The 23,360-nt window shown below is 43.7% G+C and overlaps 1 protein-coding gene and 1 long non-coding RNA gene across 3 annotated transcripts in view; both read left to right on the top strand.

The window, feature by feature from the left end:
* The window catches only part of LOC147753937 (uncharacterized), a 55,948-nt gene that overhangs the window by 15,882 nt on the left and 16,706 nt on the right, over positions 1 to 23,360 (top strand). The window contains exons 2-3 of one of the 2 annotated variants that reach the window (XR_015312651.1): positions 9,980 to 10,112; positions 11,011 to 11,177. This is a non-coding gene — a long non-coding RNA (uncharacterized LOC147753937). Of the gene's footprint in view, positions 1 to 9,979; positions 10,113 to 11,010; positions 11,178 to 23,360 lie in introns of those variants that run through there. The other variant, XR_015312650.1, reaches the window with a different exon arrangement.
* Positions 11,264 to 12,542, top strand: LOC147753938 (uncharacterized). The gene is made up of 2 exons (XM_086970010.1): positions 11,264 to 11,952; positions 12,155 to 12,542. The coding sequence occupies exons 1-2, from the start codon at positions 11,759 to 11,761 to the stop codon at positions 12,471 to 12,473; spliced, it is 513 nt and encodes a 170-aa protein (XP_086826136.1). The 5' UTR covers positions 11,264 to 11,758; the 3' UTR covers positions 12,474 to 12,542.

The raw sequence follows: 23,360 nt of genomic DNA, 5'->3' as shown, positions 1-23,360 counted from the left end.
GCTTCTACGGCGCGCCAAAACATTTATTAGATCCACCAACTAACTACTGCAGTTGGCTCAACTGTTATTATCGTTTAAAATCTGGCGCTCAACAAACATCAGTGTGACCGAACGTTTAGCCAACCGAAATATTTCTCCGTCAGCCATCTCAGTTAGCCAGCCAGCCAGCCAGCCAGACGATAAAGGACTCAAAGGTCGCTCTTTAAAAATGTCCACCATCGCCGCCCCCGTCATAGCCTACCAGAACGACGACGGGTCATGGCTGTGATACCTGAATGTTGTTTAGCTGATATAATAAGCAGTTGTACCGCCAGCTACCCGGGTCGATTTCTGTCTACCATTCTCACATTCATCTATGTGGGTACACAAGACACACAAAGCATACGGACCTACACAGGGACTCGCGAGCCCGTTGATAAGGATAACACTTTTCCCGGTCTCCATTCGCCTGCGTTTGTGACTTTTTTCACTCTTCGAGCAGAGCAGCGCTTTCGAGGACGCGGGTGGAGCATGACTGGTTTCAGCTGAAGTTACTGCTGCCTGATGACAATGGCGGTAGTCAAAACAAGACGTAGATCGGTGAATTTAGCTGGTTTAGGAGTCTGCGAAACTGATCGTTAAACTCGGCAGATCGTTTCGCCCCGAAACAGAAGCGTGTTCTTGGACCGAATTATACATAGAAGAGGGAGATGAATAACAAGCTGATACGACGCAGGATAGGGCATTCTAAAAAGGACCTCTTCAATTTCCAATATTTACATTGTTTTATGACAATTTCGAGATTAGCTGAATGGGACAGAGGTACAGATAGCGCGATGATACGTGATGAGAATGTGTTGGACGGGCAAAGTTAACAAGGCTACGAATCAACCTGAACGATCGACGGCGCGACATCACTCTACGACGATCCGGATCCTAAAGAGACTAAACAGCTGGTGATTGGCTGTGTAGGAATACGAAGGGCCAAAAGAAAAAACGATAAGAACGCATTCAGTTAAAAAAAACATTTTTAACCGTTCGACACCCTAATAGAGACTTGTATTAGATGAATTTTAGCTGCAATAACAGAAAAGCTAACGGCTTTTTCGTTTACACTGCCGTCCTATTACAATCAATGAACTTGAATTTGATACTGCCTGTATAGTTCTAGCACAGGCTGAGCTGGATGACGTTCTGATTTCTTGCATAGAAATAGGTGTGATACAATGAATTGCTGATGAAGCATCTTAAACGATTTTTCTCTTTGTTCTAATCTATGCTTCCCCATTGATAACCCAGCGTCTTTGCGATCAGGCCACTTCGCTCAGCTTCCCCAGCTGACTCCACTAACTCGTCAGCAACAGCAGTTGGTCGCTGGCATTTGGCTAAGGCGGTTCTGTTTATTCGATTGATGTATCTTCTTTTTTCCCAGTAATCTTGCCATAATAATAGTAAACCAGAGTGTGTGCGGGGTACAGGCCAGCGGGGGCGTCGTGTCACCCGAGGGTAAGAACAACAGCAGTCGTTCGGTTACGACTTTACCCTGAGCCGCTTCTTTCCATTTCAATCAGCCTAGTGCTTCTTTTCGGCTAGAATTGTTCTCCTCGAATGTTTGTTTGGGTATTGCCGATTATTGCATTTGTTTGCTTGTGACCCCATTTCCCCCGGTACCGGTGAAAACTCGTTCGCTTGACCAGTACTGTCTGACACGAAGGCGTTGAGGGTGCCGTTTCAAGCTAGCTACTTCACGATGAAATGAAGTTAGTGGACGAATAGATGAGTTCTTGGGGTTGATGTGTCATGGTGGATGCCATTAGCTGGACTCGGGTTCTTGTATGTCTGGTTTCTCTGCATGGGGTGTCTAGCTAGTAGATAGATGGCTTTGCAAGCTGTGCAGAGTAGAGGCCTGGCATTCTGCATATTATATAACTGTCCGTACCACTTATAGAATATGGCTCGAACGTTTCTATTTTGAGAAGATCTGTGTCATAGCTCGTGAGAACAAATAGGTCAAGTTGAGATATTAATCGTCCTTGAGATCTGTATAAGATCTGCTTCGCAAATCATTCCGGCCGAGGAAGGTATGCGATAAAATTGTACGTTTTTAGTCTATTTACACATCTTAAGCAATAGGTAAAATTAAGCCGGGTTCATATATCGAGCACTTCGCAGATACCGACTGATAAGTATAGGCGAGTGTATCTGATGACCAGTGTAATCCAAAATCTATTGCGTTTATCTACAGTTAGAGTTTATTCGATGGTAGTGTTTGTTATAAGCGCCGGAAATGTGTATTTTTATCTGCTTGTACACACATATAATTTATGTAATGGCATATAAAGGCAACAATCAAACCGATCAGCGTTACGAGGATTGCAATGAAACGAGACCTTGCTACCGCTCATGTTTTTTTTCATTATGCATGGCTGAATGGGCTGGGGTCATAGTGTTATGTTCTGTTACACTGAACAAAAACAGCAGAATATCGAAAACACCTATTACTACAATTAATGTTTTTTTAATTAAATTTGCTGACCATTTATGGTGTAGATTGAGGACAATGCAAACATTGAGTTTCGACCAGTTGCTCAGCTATCGATCGACGGCTCTAGAGTGAACGCAATCAAAACTAACGATAGCTTCAAAAAGATTGATATACCTTCAGCTAACTCGTCGCTCAGTACGTAGATGCACGTACATACATTTTTCAGCAACGCAAAACAAGCCATTTTTCACTCACGTGTTGATATATGGGCCACGATATTCGCAGTTCCTCCTTCGTGAAATTCGGTCATACCCGAGTCTGTCTCTCGGTAATGTGTAATATTCGGAGTTCCTAAAAGCGGCCGGCAACCGCTGTGCTTCGTGTCGTGCACCAGAGTCGTCTACGAAGGTAGAGTGCTCGTTAGCTTCGCTTGACACCGTCGAAAATGTCGAAAAATTCAACCTTCTATTGTACAATGCGCTTGGCAAAAGTACAACCTATCCGCAGGAGGTTTGGCGGTATCGGCAACTCACCGTTCAAATAAGTGTCATCGACACTCACCAGTTGCTTCTGAAGTTAGTAGGATACGCTTCGCGAAGATAGCAGAATACAAACGCACGCGATTACACTTAGGCTGAAAAGATAAAAGGGAGAACTCTATGGAGCATACGGGAGCCGCGTTTGATGCATTAACATTTCAGAGATATGACTCCCTATTGATGTAGAAGTTTTGAATACACAGGAAGCCGAGGGCTGTCCGTTAGACGGTTTCATAAGCAACATGAATCTATGCGCCTCGACAAATAATGAGAATTTTTTTTAAGTTTATTAGGCATAGGAGTCGAGGCAATGTGGGACTGTAAGTTGGTTGCCTACCCTTAGCGACTACTATAATCGGTTTCTAGAGCTGGACAGCCAATAACTATGTTGTTGTTAGCAAGCCGGCAACACTTGAAACTTTGCAAAAGAATCATTCACTATAAGGTCTAGCGTATACGATACATTTCTACCGAAAATGCATTTAAATGCCTTTCGCTGAACTTCGAAAGAGCATAAGTTTTTCTTATATTGAACCAGCCACTTGGTGTGGGGTATGTAGCCGTCTTTCGTTGCCTCAAGTTTTTTCAGTTTATTTTTTCTTTTGCTCAAAAAAATAGTTTGAGCATATTAAAAAAAAAATAATAATAATTGAAATCATCGTCAGAATTTAACTTTGATTAAAAAATCTACTTTACTTCAAGTATTTGTTATTGCCTGTAGGACAACTCCAGCGTTCTACGGGCTCAACGAAAATATCAATATTTCACTATAAGACGCTGTTGCTCACAACTTTTCGAAGTTTCACGGTCCTTTGTTGGCCCTTGTACTACGTGCAGTTAGGCATATTTGTTAGCACGTTCGTGAGACCTAAACGCCCTTAACAGTTATTGTACTCCACTCAAGTACTTAGGGTGAGTTAAGCATCAGAATATTGAAGTGTGTTTTGCCCTCCGCCCTTCCCTGAGTAACTGCACTGGACGGAAACTAAGTATTGACGGACGAAGTGGTCGCCTCGGCGATCGGTGCACGAAAGCCGTTGTTCGGGCGGGTCTGCCGCCGTTATCGTCTGGCTAGCTGGCTGGTAAAGCGAATTTAAATCGATATTGAAGGTTAAGTTGAAGGCTAAATGAAAGTTGACCTTATAACGGGTCTCGAAATTGTTTGGGTTTGATCTCTGAGCGCACGACAGGATACTCTCAACCTTCCATTCGATTAGTAGGGGACACAGTCAGGATACTGTGGTCTATGGGGCGCGTGCCCATCGGCAAGCAATACCTACTCCCACCTCACTTCAGATTGAAGTCTTTTACCCTCATAGTAGAAACAGAAGTAGCTGTGGCGAACCACGAACGGCACGTGATGGACCACTTAAATGGACTGCGCACATTTTATAGATCCATATTAGTTCTACGCCGCCCGTGCTGTTAGCTTAATCGACATTTAATGTTAAATTTCAAGCGGTTAAACTGTTGGCTAGCCACGATTATCCTCAATATTAGACAACTGATCTAGAGTTGACGTAACTAGAGAAATCGGGGGTCTTGAAAAAAAAATATATATATATATATATATATACAGATAAAATGTCCAGTTGGGGGGAAGCATGTGAGTTAACTTTGAATGTAACGAGCATGTACGAAAATATGAAGACCTTTGTTAGCTTTACATATACACTAGATTTAGCCTAACTAGAAGGGTACTAGTAAGTTGACGTTGGTGTACTCTTCTTACTCCACCGACACAACGGGATGAATGATTTTTGTGGAGGTGTTTGCGTAATCTAAGACTTGCTTTCAAATAACCCGCTTCTATATCGCATTCGAAACCAATAAGACACTGGTCAATCCAATGTCTTATTGGTTTCAATTAGAATTGAAGTTCCAAATCTGTACAAATCGAGGTTTCTGATCAGCATTGAAACACTCTCAAGTAATTCGTTAGACGAAACTGTGCCTTTTGCTACTGTTGGTGGAGTCGCTGGCGCCAACGTTGTCATAGTTATTCTTCTATTTATAAATCCTATTCTATGTATTAATCTGATCATAATATATCACTCATGTTTTTCAACATCGACTCGATCATTAAAAGCTGATCAGCTGCAAGAGCTCCAGTACGGACTCAGTCGGGTAACGGCTGCTACCTCTGTCTTTTATCGACACGCTTCTCGATTTCGTTCGTTGTATCCAGCCGGCCTATGGCGCTCGCGTGAGCCACCCGGTAAAACGTCAACAAAGTCAGACACGCCACATAGTCCGATCTTAGAAGCAGAGGGGCGACCAGCACAGCGGTGGCATTATTAGCAAGCAAAGAAATGGGGGCAGGCATATCATGTTGAGCCGTAATTGTTTACTCATTCAAATTATGGCTATGGCATTTTTTTTTTCTAATTTGAATTCGAATTCAGTGCTGCTACTATGCACGCGTTGCTTCACTTTTATTGACTTTTATTGAGTTCTTGCCAGCGAAAGACCCACTTCGTATTGTTGTTACGTTCCTGTTCTAACACTGACTGGCGGATGAGGTACTCGGATACCGAGCTCAATCAAATCTCTCAAGTTTACTACGGTAAGTCTAAATTATCGTATGCTGCACATGTTTCTAGGCGCTCCTGTTGAGCTGAGCTGCTTTCTGTGATCACCGGATACTATGTTGATGGCCGGTCAAAGTAAATGGGTCATTGCTGATATACTGAAGCTGAAGCAGAAAATTTTCAAAGAAATACGACCGTAGAATCTATAAAAGGATAAAGCTTTGTGTGCCGTCGCTCATTTCTCACTATATATACACATATAGATGCGCTGATAAGATCAAATAAATCGTCTCAAGTGTGACCTAACACGATATCATTACACTGTGCGAACGAGAATAGAGAAACCGAGAACAAATTTCCATTTAAACTGTTTTCTTTTTTTTTCATGAATACGTAATGCTCCTAGGCGCGGCCATTGTGTAGAAGAAATAGCCAGCACGAAACAACCTATTCGTAACTAACCAGTATCTTCAACTTAGTGTTAGTGTTAACTAACACTAAGTTGAAGATACTGATTAGTTTAATCAAAACGAGCTATTTGCCCGTAAAGTTACTATGGGCGACACGGGACCCATATTGATAAGGACCTGAAATGCACAGCCGTGTCCTTGAATTTCTGTAAAAAAAAAAACAACAGTATCCATCGTTAGCGCTATCCTATCGAAAATTATAAGGGTTGTCATTCATTTTATAGTACAGAGATCTCATATGAAAGAAAAATTTCTCATTTCCAATGAGTTTTCGCTATCCAAAATTGCAGCGCCCACATAATTCTTTATATTATTGGAAACCTGCTAAATTTTCAGATAAATTGCTTTCCATTGAAAGGATTGCGATCCAATTCATTAGTATATATTATATAGTGTTTATGCTTTTTTCTATAATCATTGATATTTTTGCTATGGGGTGGGGGAGGAACGTTTGACAGCGTCCAAATGCGCAGATACGACCTCTTTTCTATTCGGGACACATGTAATTCAGCAATAGTTATTTTGGCACTATTTCCATTTATGATATTGGTAATGGCAGGCTGTATTTCAAGTAGGTGTCCTCACTATTTAGATTGGCTTCAGTGAGAAAAGCTGGTTCCCATCCTAGTTAAAAAAAAAACTAGGTAATTTCTTGTTATTCAATTTTGCGGTAACTGAGTTAACAATGTATCCGCGGTCAGTAAATGACAAACGACACAAAATCGATTATAAAACCCATTCATACTCTAATCAGCTGTCTACCTGAATGATATCAAAAAATCCACGTACGTTTGTTTGGCACGCTGTACGGCGTGCGTTACATGCTTTTGCCTTTGATTTTATCAGATTTTCCTGAACTCGTGACGGCTAGAAGCCTTCGAACAGATGTGAAGTAGTCAAACGAGATGGGTTGACTGAAGGCGTGAGTATGCGAGTTTGACTTCAGACAAATTTAAGCTTATTCTTATTCTATCGTAGATTTCCTCTGGTTTGATTAATAGATATACTTGCCAAACTAGTGACACTGTCGAATACTGAGGATTTATTTATTAGGTGTCTCCCGTCATGTGAGGATCTGAAATGAGTCTGGATAATTCAGGTGAAGATTTGTGAACAGAGTTCGGCAAGGTTTACAGTGAGTGGAATTAGAGGACTACCATGTGCGTTTCTAACGTACAATGAAATTTCCAATATGTGAAAATGGATTTAACACGTTTGTTGTCTTTTTTTAGGGCTCATGCGTTGCGGCATGATAGAGCTATCTTAGCGGAGAGGCATTAAAATGTAGGCAAATTGATCGGGTATAGCTCTTCGAACTCAACCAGCATACTCATGACAAATGTCTAACGTGTATATGCCGAGTACAGAGTTGTAAATTCCAGCAATCAACCCGGTCCTAAGAGGACATCAATGCAGTACTCATGCGCAAAGGTTCCCATGCATAACAACACGCTCAGCTTCCTTCAGATCAGAGTAATATTCTATACAGAGATATTGTACGTTGAAATTTTTTCCGCTGGCTGACGCGTTCTGCAATCGAATTCGACATATATTCCTTACGACAAATCATCTTATCATAGACGTGTACCTATCACAAGATAACACCTAACTGAGCCACGATCATTTCGGAGAGGCTGCTCTGCTTAACCCAAGGAACAGAATTACAAATTAGCCCAGCCTCAGGCCGTCCCAAAGAGACAGCACAGACGACAAGAAAAACGGCAATAAGGACTTTTGTCGCCTTGATTATTGGTTGAATCACCTAAAACAACACAATGAACATGAATCCCTCGACTCGCTAACTTCTCGACGGCCGTCTTGCCGAAGGCCAACGAACCGTGCGGGCAGTTACGAGTAGGCAAACCCTTAAAAGTCGTACATTTCTTCCTTCGGTGAGGGTAGGCAGAGCCTGAATCGTCCGTTAAATCTAATGATACGACAGTGACAGCGAAATGTGAACGCGTCTATTCCTAATCTCGAATCCTATAATCATACGGCGATAGTAATTGCCAATATTATTACTAGTGCCGATTATCGGTCATACCGTTGTAACAACTCAAATGATGGTTCCTATTGGCACTAAATGTACGTAGCAAGAGAACACTCGGCGTACCGGACGGCATTTGCCAAATTTTGTGGCGCATCGGTCCGTGTTGTATGAAACGCCCATAAGAGGGAGCGTAGGTTGATCAGAAACGAGGGGAGCAATGGCGGATGGACGGTGAACAAAAGCTCGGTGGTAAAATTCAATTCTTCTCCGTATGAACAGGTGTCTATGGTAATTTGTATACATTCTTAAGAATAGGTCTTCTTAACCAACTGGAGATACTTTGTCGATATTAATATCGAATGGCTGGTCGCCAAATGAGGCTAATGGCTTAGGGAAGAGCAGTGTCGAGATTGACCTATATGCTATCCGAAAAGCAAACCGGCTTAGCTCTGATTCTGAGTATATTACCACCAATAACCCGATTTGGAGACTTGTGTTTTTTTCACAGGTTAACTATTCTCCAGCTAAATACGATGTAAAGTAGAATACAGGAGCCTGTTAGTAATAACCAATGAAAAAAGCTGTCCTTCCTATGTAGATATAATTACAACATAATCCACCATTGCATCGAAAGTCGTTCTCCGTAGGACTGACAACAGACAAAGGCTCAATGAATGATAACCCATCAGACGAACGATTTCGAATCCGTCTTAATTTGCCCACTTTGTCAGCCTCGAAGCGGATTGAATGCATATTTTATTTTATGACTCTCGTTCTCTCTCTGCGCTTGCTCTTTTTTGCCCCATCCTCCCCTGTTCGTATGCGCGTTCGTTACCAGCGGCGACACCGGTGGCCTCGTCGGTCGAACCGATGGAGGCGGTCGCATCGCCGCCGTCGGCTGGTTTGTGCCGCAACGCGCGAAATGCACGTCTTGACGGGTCGCTCTTTGTTCGGCCGTATCGTATCGGAACGGATCACATGTGTGTTCTTGTTGTACATCTGTTTTTATCAGCTTGATGCCATTTCGATTTGGACTTCGCGCGTGTTTCCGCTTATCTTTGCCGTTGCTGAGGCGGTGGCGGTGGCGTTGCTGTCGTTGATGATGATGTCGATGCGACTGTTTCGAATAGCTGTAAAGCAAGAAGCTGCAAAATACGGTGCTCTGCGGCGGCGGCGGCGGCAGTGACGATTTCTTTCAGACGCCAATAGGCAGCAGAAAGAACAACGAAGCGATTACGATCAAGAAAACGAACACGAAAAGCATTGGAGACGCCAGTGCTAGCGCGTTTCGTTGATTTCGCAGGGTAGAATTATACTAAATTATGATAGTGATTTTTTGTAGCATTTATTTTTGCTGCGAGTACGATTATTAACTGGTGCCGTCGTCACTGCCGTTGTCGTTGATAGCACTGCTGTGTTTCACAAGGAATGAGGGAGGGGGTGGACGGGCGATCAGATGATAGCGCGAGGGGCAAAAGCGAGATGGAGCTGACACAAAATGAAAGGAAAAGATTTTGGGCGATTTTGCGATTTTCATTGCCCCCTTTAGTGATTCCTGCTCAGCCCCTCCCTAGCAAACAGCGGTAAACGATATAAAAAAAAATGTAACGATAATTGGGTAGCTCTGTCCTATTATTACTTCTGTCGTATTGTAGATGTCGTAATGGCTATTTCGGACGAACGGCCTAAAGGGTATCACGTACTTCGGGTTCGTCTCGGTAGACGTGAAGAGCCCAGTCGGCACTAAATGCAAACATTATTGGTGGATCTGAGGCAGAAATATTTCAGGCACCTCTGTCCGCTCGCAAGGTGGCGGCGGGGTCCCTTTAGTTCGACTGTGGAAAATGATCATATCGTGCATTCTCTGCGAATAGTATCGTCTGCAAAACCTAGTATTGCGCACCTCTGCGTAGGTATATACTTGTGGCAGCATTAAAAGTTCTATAGCTATAAAACAACAAGGGTATTTCTTCTCGTTGTTGCAGGCCAAACCGTTGCCAACGAAAGAACAGCTTAGGCAATGCGTCGTAGCCCATAATGTCAATCCATCGGTCGTCACAGCCTGTAACTCGCATAACATTACTTTTATCAAATCAAGCTAGGCTGTACGGTGCATTGGTGAGTTAACAAAGTAACATCCAAGCTATTATATGCACATATACAACTATCGGTGTAACGAAGAACTAAATACTCTAGCTCAAGTCACCGCTATCGTAATAGTTACACATCGGAAAGGAAAAAGCTCGTATGTGGTTACTTGTTTTTTTTTTTTCTCTTATTTTTGAGCCTCTTATTGAACTACCACTATTTCCTATTTTTTTTTTTGAGCTTCGCTGTTTGCATCACTTCTCAGTCGTCCGAGGGGACGCCACGCTCAGTTACAGCCAAAAAACTCTCAGACAAGCAAACACAGCGACACTTAATCACTCAGAGATCTGATGCGATTCACGATCTGACAAATCCACTAACGATGCTGTGATGAGTACTGAATACGTACTCCAACAGGTCAACGAGGCCGGCTAGAACCATATCGTATAGATAGATCTCACCGACGAACTAACTGAGAATGGAGAGGGTAACATTGCGCGACGCGCGGCTCCTTCAGGACAATTTGCCGGCCCTACAGAGGTGAATCAAGGATAGTAAATATATGATTGCCCCTTTTCTATGATGGGGCACTATTATGGATACATTTTATAAAGTGCGCGATGTGTATGTCACGCTAATTGCCACCCGTAAATTGGCCGAGCTTTTTCCTAGGTTGGTCTACACCGTATTAGGTGTGCAGACCCATAATGCACCATGTATCTTACTGCTTTGTTTGTTTGGGTTTGAGTTGTCGTCAAGTAAGCTGCTGGCACGTTACCATTCGTACTGCGCCAGCAGGTGCACAGGGATACTACGCGAATTTTCCACTGCCTACCAGCTCTTCGTATCGTTCCCCTTTTATTGCTCCTCCTGCTTTTTGCTCTCGGGCCATTTTCTGATGATCATGTTGTTTGTTTTTCTGTTACAGCCGTTACGCCAAGAAAAAAAAAACCGGAATATCGATACAAGCTTGCAAACGAACTGTTGGATCTATTTCTGTGCGAGTATCCACCATTTTCGCAGATGATACTGCGTTTTACGTACCGGTTTTCGCTCTTTTATTGAGATAAACATTTGCAGTAAGTTGGTATTGCGAACAGTTAAAAAAGTTACCTTACAAAGGATATTTTCGTGTGTGACTTACTATATGTTATTCAGCCCAAACATTTGAATCGTTGCTTAGAACGACATCAAACACACCATGTTGCTGCTGGTACTACAATTGTGGCTTTAGTTAGAGGCACGACTCGGGCATTTGAGGTAGTGTCTAAACGCACCTCGTGCAGCCATTTAGCGGACTTGGTTGACTTGAAGTATTCAAAGGTCTGCGATAACGAACGTCGGCCTAGCTACGATCTATGATAATATGTAAATGAATCGCCGTAAGCTCGTTGTTATCAATACTTCTATTGTTATCGCCGCTATTAATAGCCGAATCAGCGAACATTTAGTGAATCTAGAACGGATACGTAAGGCTCCGTATTCGTTTTTAACGAAACTCATCTACCACGACGGAATCCCTAAGCTCAGGTTTTATTCCGTGTCCATCTAGCCCAAACGGCTGAGCCGTCAATAGTTTTTCAGCAGTGCGGTTGGCGGATGCATTAGTTAATACGTTAAGTTGTTATTATCAGTGTTCCGTAGGCTTCTCTAAAGCCACCAACGCCTATGCCCCAATGTCGTATTCAGTAACGTTCAAGGAGTCTGCTCTACCCCTTCCAGCAAAAGTTCGCTTGCTCGGAGCGACATCAACAGAATCCATATCTTCTGCTTTACGTGAAACCGCGCCATCACCATTATTATCATCGTCGTCGTCGTCGCCGCCATCATCCTGGGCAATCCAGTCAGGTTCTTCTGAAAGCATTAGAAGGTACTACTGCACTACGTTCGTTTGATGTTCTTAAAGAGGCCTGATTTAGCCTGAGCAATGTGATAGAAGCTGGAGCATTCTATTAGATGAACGTCTACGTGGAAAACAGGAGCTATTTAAGGTCGTTGCTCATTTTCTATACTCAAAAAACGAATGTTTATTCTAGTGAGCAAAAATTTACAATCCATCCGTCCGATCGTAGGAGATCGCTGATCTGTAGCGGAGGAAGTAGTCCAACCGCAAATGACGAAGCTGGATCAACAGGCAAAACATCCCCTATAGTGAAACGGAATTGGCGCTCGTACGAGACCGAACTCGAGGTGGCAGCTTTTGTGCTGGCAGACGCGGCCAACGACCCGGTGCTCGTAATGATGCTTGTCATCATTCTGATCACGCTCGTTTTCCTCGTGACCCTAGCTATTCGAACACGGATGTACACAGACAGGTTGGAGGCAGTATATATGAAACTTCCACCGAACCCCCATGAGACAACCGTGCTGTCCTTTAAGAAGTTCCATTAGATCTTGACCAGTCGTGTTCCGTTGACTATTGGTGGAAAACTTCGGTATCTTTTAACATTTACTGTTAATGCATCTACTAAATTAGTCTGGCTGGCAGCAGAGGCTATGATATTTTGATCTGGTAGTTAGTTACCTGTAGCTTGAGTAATTCGCTAGCGTTTGTCAAATACCTATATGATCCATAACGAAACACGAGCTAAGTGCCTATTTTGGAGGTTGCGCAAGGGCCATATTACTATACGTAACACACGTTGGTACCCCCCCCCCCCTTTGTTATGTTCCTCAAAGCTTAAGCGGCTCCAATGGTGGTGCTTGTGGATAGGCTGTAAGATTTCCTCATTTGAATGTGTAATAGCGTCACCTGCTAAAGTTAAATCATAACTGTAATTGTTGATTGGAGGTTACTAACTTTCCCCGTAACAAACACTTCTTCCGTTCTTGTCTAGCCACCGAGTGCGTTCTGGATGCAATAACAGTAGATATATGTACATAATTAATATAACAAAACATGGTAGACCGTAAACTGAACAGATTGGGGTGTCTGTAGTATTCGAACGAGAATCTGCTTTGTTACCATTGAGCCTTAGTGCAGCAGGCGCAAAGGTACGTTACCTTTGGCATTTGTACAATAGATACAAGTATTCTATGGAATGGGTCATATGATATTCAATTAAGCATTACCTGTTCAGATTCCCTGTGCTTTTATAATTAGCTACACAATGACCAGCTAAAAGTGCGACTGTTGCGTCTTAAGCAAGACGTGCAAGCTTCTTGAAGTCGAACAGCAGAGAAGCTGGTAAGCGGATATTCTCCTTACAGTTGATTCCGAAGTAAAGCTCCGATCCCCTTGTGGAACCGGTCCACTTTATTGAACACTTAATTGAAGCACTTCGTACTTTGTTATCAAAAGCTAGCCCCTACAGTTACCTTGTGGTCTCTTGACGGGCAGGATCTTGAGTGGGGAGAAGTTTTACCCGGTCCGCTACCCACAAATAAATAAACGCGCCACAGAAACATCTTGAATCGACCGAACTGCAACGAATAACTACAACGCGCGAAATTATCCGAAAGAAACAACTAAGTCAAAATGAAGCTCAAGGATAACCAATTGAAAACAGCTCCGTCGTCCGCTGCTAAAATGATACAGTTAGGGTTTAAGTCATAACAGTCGTTAATAGGTAGTTCCACAGGATTGTCTAGGTGCCTGGATCGTCCCATCCGGCGCCGAACGCCCACCCGCCCCTCGTCAGCTTTTGATGCCACATTCAATCTCAGCTGCCATTCGGTGTACTTGTGTGAGTGTTTCAATAATGACTACTGCTTGTATTTCCACGTTATATCATGTAATTCTACAAGTAAGATCTGCTGTTGCTGCTGCTGCTGCGGCTGCGGGTTGCTAGTGCATTACCTGCGGGCATTTGGGGAGTGTTGCATCTCCTTGACACAACGCCCGCTCTGTGCGGAACACCAATAGGAACTGAGGAACATCGGCAGGCAGAATGAGGACATCACCGCGATAGAGTCGAAATTGAAATTGAAACGGTGACGTCCGAAGCAAAAGCATCTGAAGAGTAAGCATACATGAAGGATAATTTAGCGGCTAGTTCTCAGCTTAGATCAGACAACGGCAAGAGGAAAGATGGTTTACATTTAAAGAAAAATGTTCGCAAATCGTAGTGTCGCGGTGCATTTAGCAAGCGGTAAACAAAGGCAATGGGTAATGGAAGCCAGGGTACGACTGGACTTGTACATTTATTATGTTTATTAAGGGATGGATCACTTTTACTTGTGTTTGTAAGTATTTGTTTTTCAAACGAAGTAACACAACTAGATCGAGTTAGCGTTGATATAAACGTATCAAAATATATACTTGTCTACACAAAGACTTGAATGAGCTCGGTGAATGAAGATGGCTGTGTTATGCTTCGAGCTTAATAGTCGGAGACACGATCAGGCGGTATCCACTGCATTGTGAAAGTTTTCCACTGGAAATGTATACGTCTTCAGGTGAACAGTATAATTACTGTGGCCTATGCGTTCAGAGAGCTCTGCCTCATGGCAGATCCGAGATTGTGATGTCCATCTAACTCCCCCGATCTGTCCCCAATGATTTGAACTGACAAATGCAATCAAAATAAATCAAGCATATTTTCGAGCACGAACCACTTCGTATTAAAAGCTGTTTTCGTAGACTGGTCCCATTTTAATACTCGAATTACTTTCTTTGATGGTGATGCGGCCTTTTTTTTACTAATTAATTTTTTTCTAATCGCGTTCAGCTCAGCACCGTCAGTTGCCCAACAAGCACTTGCCAGGATCTTCTAGCGGACCCGGACAAGCCTGGACGAATGACTCAGATTTCAAGTTTTCTACAATGAATCAATGGTCCATATGACCCACTACACCATACATTGGCGAGCTATGCTACTCGTACTTCAATCATTTTCGTTTCGGAACTGCTTTCTAAGTATCGGAATCGCCTATCTTCAGGCAAATGTTGCCATTTTGATCGTTACCATTATCGTCATCACCGGCACCACTTTTTTTTCTAATAAATCACCCTCCAGCATAGCCAACGATGATATGTGACTTTCGTACTCGGCTTTCAGCGCGCTCTTACGCTGACGGCTACCTCTAGTTGTTCAATCCTCGCAATTGCACTAAGCGGATCGTCTTATCTTACGTGCAAGTCTAAAGCGAGACTGACTGCATCTTCCAGTAGCAGCAACAGTGGCGGCGGCGGCGGCGGCGATTTTCATCGCGTGCGCGTTTCGTCTGCTGGTTCATATTCAAATAGGGGTCATTCGATGCCGTCCTTCTCTCCGCTGTGCCACTTTGCCCCCTTCCCCCTTCCTTTCGCTCTAGCGGCCCGTGAAATTCTGCTTTAGAAGGAGGTTAAAGCCGCAGGCAAAGCGAACCGCTTCTCGAGAGCCACTGACTACTGATTGCTATACCCGTAGGCTGACCGATGTACACTGGTGGATCGGTGCGCGATCTACGGCTAGTCGCTATGCCCAAGATATTTAGGGGCAGACCACCCCCGCCGTTGCTACTCTCGATAGGCGGCAGCAGCAGTGGCATCATCGTCATCGTCTTCCTGCGCTGCGCGTAGTGCCGCCCAATTCTCCACGTTGACCGGCAAACTGACAGACGCGCGACTGGTGTGTGTATATGTATGTGTGTGTATATGTATGTGTATGAATATGTATGTGTATGAAGATGTATGTGTATGAACGAGAAGCACGACAAGCGAATGACACTTGTTCATTCGAGTCGATCTTTGAGATGGCTTTGGACTGGCGGTTTTCGAGGGGAGGCTTAGCGTCCAATGCTTATTTACGACCTATACACAATTAGGGATCATCAGTGGTGGGATGGGTGATGGCTACGGCTGGTGGGGGTAGTCGGGTAGAAAATCGTAGGGAACGAGACATGACAGGCATAAAACAATTAATAAATATCGAATTTTGATACCGGCCCGTAGTCATCGAGGGTAATAGAGAAGAGGCGAAAGAAGATAAATTGGATAGAAGTGGTGGACAAAGTGATCCTTGGATACGATCTGTGCGCAAACGCACTTTTAAAGAGTGGCAGACCCATAGAAGTAAAGCTGACTTAGCTGGCGGCCGAGAATAACTAAGCGAATATATTATCTCGGTTATACGGCGATATTAACTAAGTACGACAAACGTTTTACGATTCCGGTTTACGGTACGGTTAACATTTTATATCCAGTACTGCTCCATCTGACTGTTTTAGACAAGTAGGTAGAAACGATAGCTACTAATCATACTGGGTCCATCTCCTTGAAGCTGGAAAATCATCAGCTCCGGTCTCCATCTGTAGAACAAGAAGCGAACATGTAAGATATTCAGGGTTATGAAATCCTCTCTGGTAAAATATTGTAATTGTTTCGTGTTTTACGTGGAAGGACTTCAGGATATAAAGCAGTGTGCGTTAGACGTAAAAGCTTTCCAATTTCTATACAGACAAGCAATAAATCTAGATCGTGTTTAGCTGGTGTGCTGAACTTATGACAGGTTTCCTATTTTTGAAAGCAAAATTAAACGGCAGGAAGCAACGAGAAACGCTGACAAAACTCTTGTCTTATACTGTACCTCCATACGCGTATATCCCCCTACTAGAGGAGACTTCTCCCAGGCAACGGGGGTAGGTAGAAAAAGCTTGCGAGACTGTTATGATAAATGGGCATTCGGTTTCACCGGAATAGAATACAGCGATAGCTCAGATATAGAGGATCGTTTTGACAAGCGGGGAACGCTCGAGTTTAGGAATAAATCGAAAAAGTTGTTAGAGCACGACCGATGCGATAGCTGCCTGTGGTTATTGCAGGAGACCGTCTGTACGTGTGATGGTTCTGCAGGGAAGAAACCTGATGAGTGAAAAGAAAAAACAGAAAACCCCCACACGAAAATGAAAACGGAAGACACATATGGAAATACACGGGAAGGGTAACACACGAACCGAGCCAGCCATTATGACGACGGTTGTACGAAGAAACTTTTGACGGGCAGTACAGACTTTCGAATTTTTCGCCACGTCCGGTCTTAAAATAGGCTAAACATGTTCTTCCCTCAAAGCTAGAACATGCTTTCTGCATGAGATAGTTGCATAAACATAAGTACAAATGAATTGAGGCATTCGAAGCATTTACGGAGTCGTAAACTTTCATTGGAAGGCATCAACTGACGGACCCTTTGAAGTCCTACAATAAAAAGGAGCATTCGATATAATCTTTTCAAAGTGTTTAATATTTTTCGGAAGCTTTAATTACGAATCTGTCTCGTAATCCTAATTATTCATGGCGCATTTTGTGACAATTGTAAATGATCAATGTATCCGAAGCTGAAAGCTTTTCATCAGCTATTGTACAATGTGTTCGTGTTAAGTTCGCTGACCCCATGTAGCAAGAACTCTCTGCTCGTCTGCTTTTACCTATGTCGCCTATGTTTCGAGATTTACGTCCGGTATCGCCGCTGGGCATTTCTTCAGACGGCTGGCTTTCAGGCATTTGCCTATGATCAAGCAACTCGTGTCGCTCGAACACAGATGCAGCGACAGCCGCTCAGTGAGCCCTATCAGCCAAACGAATATCATGCGAAGGACGAGGTGAGAGCAGGCAAGGCCGACTGACAGCGTACTATTTCGCACCTAAAGGTAGACAAAGTTTCACTGCATGTCTATCTATGCAAGGTTTTCACTGAAAGGCTTCTATGCACCTCTTTCCTGGTATTGTACGTTCTAGTGAATTGGAAGTGACCTGTCGGCGGGACTCGACCAGCCTTGTCGACTGACGCCGCCCTAGATGGATCGATTGGCCCGGCGGATGGCTACTACTATCATTATCGCTATTGTTGCTAGTGATTATGAGCTGTCTAATTTCTCTAAAAAAAAAAAAAAGAAGAAAAAAATAAATAAAAATACACACCAGCCCTTCAGCGACTGGCAGCTTAAGTAAGTCGAACGGCCCGACAGGAAACGGCCGATGGGTGGATGGTGACGATGACGACTGTGGCGGCAGCGATTTCAACGTACCGACGAGCGCTCCTCAAAAAAATCTCTAAATTACATTGTGTCTGTCTATCTTCTGCATACATATACATTTGTGTGCAAGTATATGCCAGAATGAATGTGCTGGAAAGTAATCGCGCCACGAAAAATTGCCGGCACCGATGTCGCGGGACCAGTCGCGAAGATCGAGGTGAAGACCGAACGGCTGAAGAGGCAATCACGACGATCCATCTTCTGTAATGGATCACCTAGGGCGCCGCCGCCGGTTTCGCCCCTCCATACCAGAACGCTTCGCATCGGTCTGGCACGACAGTGCCGCGAATCTGAACATGACGCTCTCATTCAAAAAGAAAGTTGGCCGAATCAGAGTGGATGAACGTTGTCCAATCATACTATTCGAAAGGAACAGACAAAATATAAATGCTATGAACAGCAAAGTCACTGCCGTGCTAGTCATAGTTGAGTACGTGTCGGCGGATGCTTAAGTTTGCGAGCTTTCGGAACTGAATGGTCTCCCTCTAGATTTAAAAGGTAACGCAATAGCTCTGACTGCAGATTCGTAATATTTTCATCGACTGGCATCACTTACGGTTTTACCAGCTCGAAGCTACTCCTTCGAAGATCAGGTTAAAATTGGTACGTTTCTCGTTTTGCCCTACCATTATGTGTAACAACGTCGAGCCTTACCAGACGATGATTTCTGTCGAGCGGGCACGCTCTAATGACAGTCTAAACGATCGGCCGTGTGTCGCCACCCCACCGATACCCACGATCTCTGCTACGAAACGGTTCGTGGGTGAGATTACGCGACGCTCGCTAGCCAAGACAACTTTCCCAAAGGGGCTAGGAAGACTTCGAATTCAACGCCAAAACAGCGGCGGACCAGGCGCGCAAGCTAGAGAGAAGGAAAAAGGTTCCAAAAATACACAGTTGTAACTTAGCGACAAGAGCACATACACAGTAGCGGTCTCTGCCGCGTTGCCTGAGTGTGTATGTATGCGCCCATGAAAACATTTCGCATGACTGAAACGATCATGTAGATCATGCAATAGAGCAGCCAGGAGGCGTTACGATGACGCGGCAGCGGTTAACAAAAATTTAAAAAATTGCTAAAAATGATGATGAAACAAAGCTATATAAAGAGCGCAAACCACATAATAATGGAAGCGGTAATGTATCACTGGGAACAACAGGCAAGAAATTGACGACTAAACACGAACGAGCCGAAAAGGAACGAAGTCAACAGAAGGGCTAAAGAACGGAAACTTCGGACCGCTGCGGGTTCTGTGCGATGAGTACAACCGGCGACTACCAAATGGGTGCAATTGTATAGAGGAATCGTATGATATGAGATGCTCATATATGGACGGCAGTAGCCATCGGCAAGCACACATATTCTATATGTGTGCCGTGCTAATTGCGAACACGGAAGCATATCGAAACATTTACTTTTTTTAATTCGATGACCATAGCCAATATATGTTTTTCTATTAGACAGGTAAACCGTATGTGATCAATGGTGTTTATGCTGACACTCCAGCTAGTAACTCCGGCGACTATATTAGTCAAAGTATTTATTTGGCCATATAAAAAAAAAGGCTTGACTACAAATATTAGACAGTCTAGTTACATAATATGGTGTACGGATTTCACTAAGTTTCGAGTGAACGGATGCTGGCAAAAGCCAGCGGAGCCTCCCTAATCTATGGCTTACCGATAGGAGTGTACACGTAGTGCAAAGACGAGTAAACGCTAGATGAATGCACCAATATTCCACAGGGCATAATCTCTATCAGATCGAAATTCTACCTACTGAAGCCAATGTAACTATTTAATGTATTCGCACATTGAAATGCTGTGTTTTGTCCTGAAGTCGAAAACAAAGCCTCCCAAAATATGGCATTCGGCCTGAATTGTACTTCAGCCGCTCAAGAAACGCTTTGCTCACGTGTTCTGAAGTTCTGATGGAAGAGTGACCGATGACGACTACCGCTAACTGAAGCTGTCAAAAATAATCTAAGTTACTTGGCGCTACCCGGGAGGTCAAGTGCGTCGTACGCTAGGTGTAGACCTGCGGACAAAATGAGAAGTCAACGACCTGGTAGGCTTGCTATGGACCCTTACCCATGATAGTACGTCATATGAAAATCGATATTGAAACTCATCGCACTTATAATACACGCTAAACAGCTCTGTCCTAACGACGGTTATCTGGCTGTAGTTTTTTTTTCGAAGGTACAACTTTATCTGTAAGAATGTTTATGAACACAGTAGATGATCTCGACGTTTATCAAATAAATTCACACCCTATCTTAGACCAGACTGTCCCTACAACAAAAACAACACGGCCCAACTTATTGAACTAATGTGTTTCATTATAAAGATTCACATGTACAATAAGTGACACGTTTTTACGTACAATTAAATCTAAATCAATACGAGATTTTACATTAAGTATCGGCTGACCCATGTGCATTTGGGGGAATTGCTTTCCTTACTTTCGAATGTCATGTTTCCTTCTTCTTTGTGAAATCCCTCAGCTCGCTGGTTTTCTATCCGGTTCGAAAGAAGCGACCAAATGGCCAACAATTACAATTCGGTTATTACTGCCGTTGTACGGTTTCAAGTACCGAAGACACGAACGATCGTAACACGAGCTCTGCCATATCGGCACTCTCTATCAGTCGGCGCGCAATGGGAATTCTGTCTTCAGTTTGATTTTTTCTCGTGCCTCGCAGAACGACTACATACATAGATATGTGTATCTGTATGCATGTGTATGTAATTAGGCCGCTGAAAGGCAGTTGTTTCCTACTCGAAGTGCGTCTGCTCCTTCGGGAGCCTCGTCATTGGTGTCGTTGTCATCATGGTCATTATGAATTGAAAATTACGGCCTGGTCATTGCCGTTACTGCTGATGAGGTTCTATAGATCTCGAATCCGTTTTTCGGTACAGGTTTCATCGTCGCTCCATAGATACGATTCACTGCATAATTGCATAAAGTCATATCATTGGGCTTTGGCACCATCGGACCCCTACCTATATAGAGAATTGACTCAGCGGCAAATCTATACGTGCAAATTATTCAACCTCTGACGTTTGTGCCAAGGCACCATTAGTGGATATTATCGGTAAGATAAATGCGGCAAGCATCAATCCCAATAGAAAAGCAATACAAAAAAAATGTTTTCAAATCCTTTTTTAAAAGGCAAAAACAGATCCTTCGGGTGCCCCTTTGCTTTCAGCGCCCGGTATGTCCTTGGGTGTGATGAATTTTTCGTAAATTGACTATCTAGTAATATGAGGTAAAATAACGTGGCCCAGGAAAGCCTGTCTGAATAAATAACACGGTAGTCAAAAGCCTGCTGCACCTATTCACACTACCACTAAATAATCCGAAAACGCTGCCTATGAAATGTTGTTATCGTCCCTAGACAGTCTGTGAATGCATCTGCCCTATAAATATCTATCTGTCCTAAAACTTGCCCTAATTGCACCGTTCACAGACACACAGATTAAGCCTTAACTAATTCTCACATTGAGTGGTGCTCGATACTGCTATGTAGTACCTATGTTTTACAGACGTACAAGGCCTTGCACGGAGTATAGTATAGATCTGTTTTATTGAAGTCAAAATGTGTGGGTATCGCCTGCGCACACCTTGTCGTCGTTTGCGGTTGCTAATGCTGCCGTAGCCATTATAGCCCTGGCATTTTTAATCTTTGCCATTATTCATTCATACAATTATTGTTTTGCTGTCCGTGGTTTCATCGAGCCTCCAAATAAAGGGTGACACCGGTTCCGCCGCGCGGCGCGATGCGATCTCGCCTGCCGGCCAGCCAGGGCTAGTTATTGCTTGTGGATTCGAAACAGGGCAGCGAGTCAACGTGTGCCTGCCGTCCCGCACCACATGTACTTAGAGCACACGGCCGTACAAAGACACGCAATAAACTCATCGACTGTTACTAACAGCTATTGGCAGGGCCCCGAATGCCACAGGTACCACCCGTGAGTCGACGTCGAAATCGATAGAAAAAAATCAAACTTTCGAGAGAACTCGAGACATTAGCAGCACCAGAAAATTGCGCTGGTGATCCACCATGTCTGAGTGTCGATCTGTCTACCTGAATGCGCAGACAAGGCAACGGATCTGTTCGCGGTCCGATACAGAAATATGAGAGTTCCGGTAGCGAGAAAAAACTGGGTGAAGGTGCGTCACAAATCTAAATCGAACTGGCAGAAAATCGCTGAAAAAAGCATGTGCTTACGCTGATCATTATAATCACTGCAGCGACATACCCCCGAGTCCATTAACAATTCAACATTATCTTTGCCAGAGCCCGTCATAGCGACAGCAACGATAGCTAAGAACGTCTGACCACCTAGTGTTTATGTTGTGGAAAGTTACTTCGTTCCCACCTCGTTCGCCTCTCGCTTGGGCTGAAATTCTACGCTTTCCAAGTTTTGAAGTTAGTTAGAGCTCGGCCTGCTGTCGCTAGCGTCTTCAATGTAGTTCACGGATACTATTAATATTGAGATATGGGAATGAGTGGCTTAATGCTGTTGTTTGTCCTTCTTCAACGATGATAAAGATGAATTAGGGTCACTAGCGTTTGATCAGTTAATTATTCAGGCGACGATCGTCGCCGCAGCCATCGTAATTGGTCAGCGAAAAAAACTGCTACCGATCCTTACGTGCTGCTGATGTCCCACCAGGACGTTCATTTTGGCCGTTGTTGTCGTTGTTTCTGCTACTATAGCCTTCGTCGATAACTTTCCTAACGATAGCGGATCGAACGGCGGTGCGGCAAAAAATACAACGGCGAGAACCATTGCGTCGCGGCTCGTTTGTCATTAAAACGGCCCTTAGGCGTTAGTGGGCAAGTGCACGGGAGCATTTTCAAGAATTTTCGATTTGCGTACACGTCTTTTTCTCCTGCGTCCCAGTTCGGAAGACGCGTCTGGTGACATCACAAATCACTACGAGTTCCGCTGATCGAGTGGGATCGATTTCAGAACAATTTTTTTCAACTTTACGGTTCCCGTCATCTGTCACACTTTCTTCGCACAGATTGCTGTTCTTAAGTATAAATCGTATGGATATATATATATATATATATATATATATATGAATTTGGCCTATGTTTCTGCCTGGTCGTCTGAGCTACTTTGCCATCTGATCGATTGTGTAATTACAGCCTATGTGCACTTAGCTGGGTCATTGCCTCCGCAATCAGATCATTTACATATGTGCGCATGCTGCATGTATATGGATGCCGTATGAGGATAATCACTAAACTGCATTTGAATAACGTGAACTGTGGGAGCCTGCGGGTTCCTATTTCGAAGATGCGT

The sequence above is a fragment of the Varroa jacobsoni genome, unplaced genomic scaffold (assembly GCF_002532875.2).
Source record: "Varroa jacobsoni isolate VJ856 unplaced genomic scaffold, vjacob_1.0 scaffold_96, whole genome shotgun sequence".
NCBI classification, from domain to species: Eukaryota; Metazoa; Arthropoda; class Arachnida; order Mesostigmata; family Varroidae; genus Varroa; species Varroa jacobsoni.
Note: the sequence above shows the minus strand (reverse complement) of the source record. Positions and strands in the feature narration are given on the sequence as shown.

Excerpts from the sequence above, each read along its gene's own strand:
- LOC147753938 (XM_086970010.1), top strand. The coding sequence starts at position 11,759 with ATGTCGTATTCAGTAACGTTCAAGGAGTCTGCTCTACCCCTTCCAGCA. Across the intron at positions 11,953-12,154 it reads TCTTCTGAAAGCATTAGAAG|GAGATCGCTGATCTGTAGCG; the intron begins GTACTACTGCAC and ends GTCCGATCGTAG.